At 38.5% G+C, this 3,712-nt stretch overlaps 1 protein-coding gene across 1 annotated transcript; it reads right to left on the bottom strand.

Moving 5' to 3' along the window:
* Positions 548–3,458, bottom strand: LOC107623770 (growth-regulating factor 1). The gene is made up of 4 exons (XM_016326140.2): positions 2,657–3,458; positions 2,320–2,490; positions 1,787–2,228; positions 548–1,612 (listed from the first exon to the last, which is right to left on the bottom strand). The coding sequence occupies exons 1-4, from the start codon at positions 3,183–3,185 to the stop codon at positions 865–867; spliced, it is 1,890 nt and encodes a 629-aa protein (XP_016181626.1). The 5' UTR covers positions 3,186–3,458; the 3' UTR covers positions 548–864.

Raw genomic sequence — 3,712 nt, 5'->3', positions numbered from 1 at the left:
TGCTTTTGAGTTTTGACCCACCCCGTACAAAATTAACTGTGTTCAGGAAATTTTTTCAATTTTTAGGGTTCGAATGTTTCCTGTGAAATTTGGTTGTTAGATACTTTTTTTTCTCATTGAAATTGATATCTTCAATTTTTCAACAATACAACCATTCCATAAGGCCAATTTAGAGTTGTTTAAAATCAGCATGTCTAACATAGAAATGATTTTCAAACGTGCTTTACTGTATAAACAGTAAGTATATAGTTAATTATGTTATAAGGATATTTATTTATTTGCACATTTAATTGTATGCTTATTTATTTACTTTGATGTTTATTAAATTTAATATACCAGTTCATTTTAAAGTGTTCGAAAAACACATGTAATTTAATCAAAAGCTACGAACACCAATTCAAATATGCAAATAACATAATTGCAAAAAATGTAAGTGAAAGTGGAACAACTTGATATGTTGTGGTGGGAGAGAACACAGACATGAGTGGTTGACACGGTCAAAGGTATATTCATGTCTTCTCCAAAAACTTGGACCAAGGACCACAAATCGAAACCACCCCATGAACATTCATTTTCAGTTATAGTACATAACGGGGAAGAGAAATGTAGCAACTTGGAATTTATTAAAGCTGCAAAATAGTCTCTTCACATAAGAACAGGATACACAGGTTTGCGTTCATCACAGTTTTACTTTTTTACATTAACAAACAGCCCTAAACAAAATAACAGGCTATATAATTCACAAACACAGTTAGCTAAATATGCAAAAGCAAAGGCAAAAGCAAGATCACAAAACAGTGAAAGATAATCAAATTCAACAAAATATAAAAACTAAAGAGGAAAAAGAAGCTAATAACTTTTTTACTACTTCTGATTGAACCTGAGCAAGGCAATTTCAGAATTTGCCCCTGAAGATGGAACCCTTGGGCTGCTATTGCTACTGCTATCAGACAATGAAGCAAGTGTCTTGTGCAATACCCCAGATGGAGATGACACCATTGTCGTGGCCGGAGACGAAAGATTCGAATTGGAAGTGGCGGCGGCACCATCATTGGTGGAAGTGACTGTACTCGGCATTAGAACTTCAGCTAGTGGACCACCAGGTGTGGTGGTTGAAGCTACCCAAGGTGGTGGTGTGGGCCAATTCGAGAAGCCAGATTTAGTGCCATTGCTTGTGTTGTTCTCTTCCGGCTCTGGCTCTTCCATTAGGCCTAACCCCACTTCTTCATGCATATATCCACCTCCCATTGATAAATCAAGAGAAGAGAGGGACAGTTTCCCAATTGATGAAACAGAGTTCTTGTTGTCGGCATCATTAGTTTCTTGATCCGTTGCCGCGTTCGACCAAGCATCGATGAAAACCCTTGGTTTATCAGATTGGAGAGTTTCCATAGGAACCAGAACAGGGTTAAGGAAAGTTGGAGAGCGCTTATTGTGTTGCTGATCCAATCCAGGGCTATAGACTGGGAATGAGTTCATATATTGAGGCTCAGTGTTGCTGCAGGAACTCATAGCATTGAATCCAACTTTGTTGTTGTTCATCAGAGTGTTCCATTCTGAATCTGATGTTCCAAGCGAAATAGGATCTCCATTCAGCATCCAATCCAACCCCCTTCAAGATCATTTTACAAATCGGTCAAGAGGATTATTAGTCCAGCAAACAAATCTATAACAGAACAGGAACAAACAGAATATGAAAAAATTAAATAAAACGAAGAAAGAGAAGGCCATGAATGAAGACAGAAACATAATAAAAATCCAAACTTGAAAGTTGAAACTCACTCACCTGGGCTCCCTACTTGATGGAACAGAACCAGCACCGAAGTTGTGAAGAGAAAGGGAAGAAGCAGATTCAAGGTATGAATGATGATTGGTGGTAGCAGAAGCAAGAAAATGAGGTGAAGAAGGATCTTTTCTTGTAGAGTGGTTAGAGAATGCGACAGTAACAGCAGCACTAGAGGCAGCATAAGGATGAGAATCATGGCGAGCCCTCTTAAGTAGATTGTGTCCATTGTTATTGTTGTTGTTGTGAAGTTCCACAGGCTTTCTTGAACGGGGACGGCCTCTATGCATATGACGCTCACAGTACTTGTGATTAGGAGCAACCTCTCTTGAACATCTCCATTTCTTACCATCTGTTCTCCTGCACCTATTTGGTTCTGCATCATTATTGTTACTGCTTGAAAGCCTCAGATTGAAACCACCACCTCCTCCTCCTCCTCCTTCCACTGCTCCAACAAACAGTAGAATTAGAATACATAAACAGAAACAACATGAAAAGGCACAAACTTTTTGAGTGTCAAAGTGAAATAAACATACAAGGAGATGAGCGAGAAGCAGCAGCGATAGGCATAAGGAGTAGCTCTGGAGGAACAGGAATAGAAGCCATCATGTACTTGTAAATCATAGCTTGTCTTTCAAGTTCCCTCCATTGAGCACTTGTGAAAGGGAACCTCCCTAAAGATGCCGCCATCATTCCACCACTTGTTCCTAGATTAACACAAGCATGTTTCTCAGAATCTCCGACATAGTAAACAGTACTCTCTCTTTCTCTCTCTTCTGACCCTCTTTCACTTTTTTTTTAACCCGGTTAAAAAGATGCAATCTTTTTTAATATATAAATTATTAAGAACCAAACCCACAAAGTAAGAAGAACCTGGCGATTTGAAGGGATGGCGAGTAGTGGTTGTGGTTGTAGTTGTAGTTGTAGTAGCAGAAGAAGGAGAATAATACGGAGAGTGAGAAAAGTGAAAAGGCTGCTGCAAAGGTTGTCTTGTTTCTTCTACAGATGCTGCTGCACCATCATCATCATCATCATCAACAACGGTATTAACACCACTATTAGCAGCTACAGCGTTGTTTATACTATGATTATGATTAGTAGTTAACAAATGGTGCTGAAGCGTGGGACCATCACCATCACCATCGAGAGCAGAAGCAGATGAATCACTGTCAAATGGACGGTGGTGATGATTATGATGCACCATCATCATCATCATCATCATCCTCGTCTTACTAGGAAATGCTTCAAGATAATTATTATTAATATTAATATTATTATGCTGCTGCTGCTGCACCTGCACCTTGTTACTCACACTACCCAACCCAAGAACATTACTATTACTAGTAGCAGCAGCAACACTATTTTTTTTAGTTTCCTTGAGCGAAACGCCAAATTCACCCATTGCTCTGAACTCTCGAATAGGAAAAGATCACTTTTTTGAAGTAAGGAAGATACTTTGTGTTGAAGTTGAAGTTAAAGAAGGGGGGTTGTGGGTGTGTGCAACAGTAAAATAATAAAAAGTAACAAACGCAAACGTGGAATCTTCTCTCTTGGTGGCGATGCCAGGTGTTTCTCAATGGAGAAAAGAAAGTGAGAGGGTTGATGGGGGATTTATGATCGAGTTATGGGTTGCCGCCATTCTCGCCCTTTGCTTTGCTTCCATGCTTCCAACATTCGCACCTCACGCTATCGGACAAAATAGTGTGAAAGCTTATCCCTTTTTTTATTATTTATTTATTTTTATTGTGGTAACGTATCTATCACTTTTGCGTGCATGAAAGAATACGGCCGCATTTATATGAGTAATTCACCTAAATAAAATAAATGGATCAAATATTTATCCAAATGTAACAATTAAAAAATAATTACTTGGTTGTCCTATTTTTTATTTTATGTAAATTGTGAAACTCCTTTCACTTTTTACAAAAA

The sequence above is a fragment of the Arachis ipaensis genome, chromosome B10, assembly GCF_000816755.2.
Source record: "Arachis ipaensis cultivar K30076 chromosome B10, Araip1.1, whole genome shotgun sequence".
NCBI classification, from domain to species: domain Eukaryota; kingdom Viridiplantae; phylum Streptophyta; class Magnoliopsida; order Fabales; family Fabaceae; genus Arachis; species Arachis ipaensis.
This window is presented reverse-complemented; position numbering and strand designations above follow the sequence as displayed.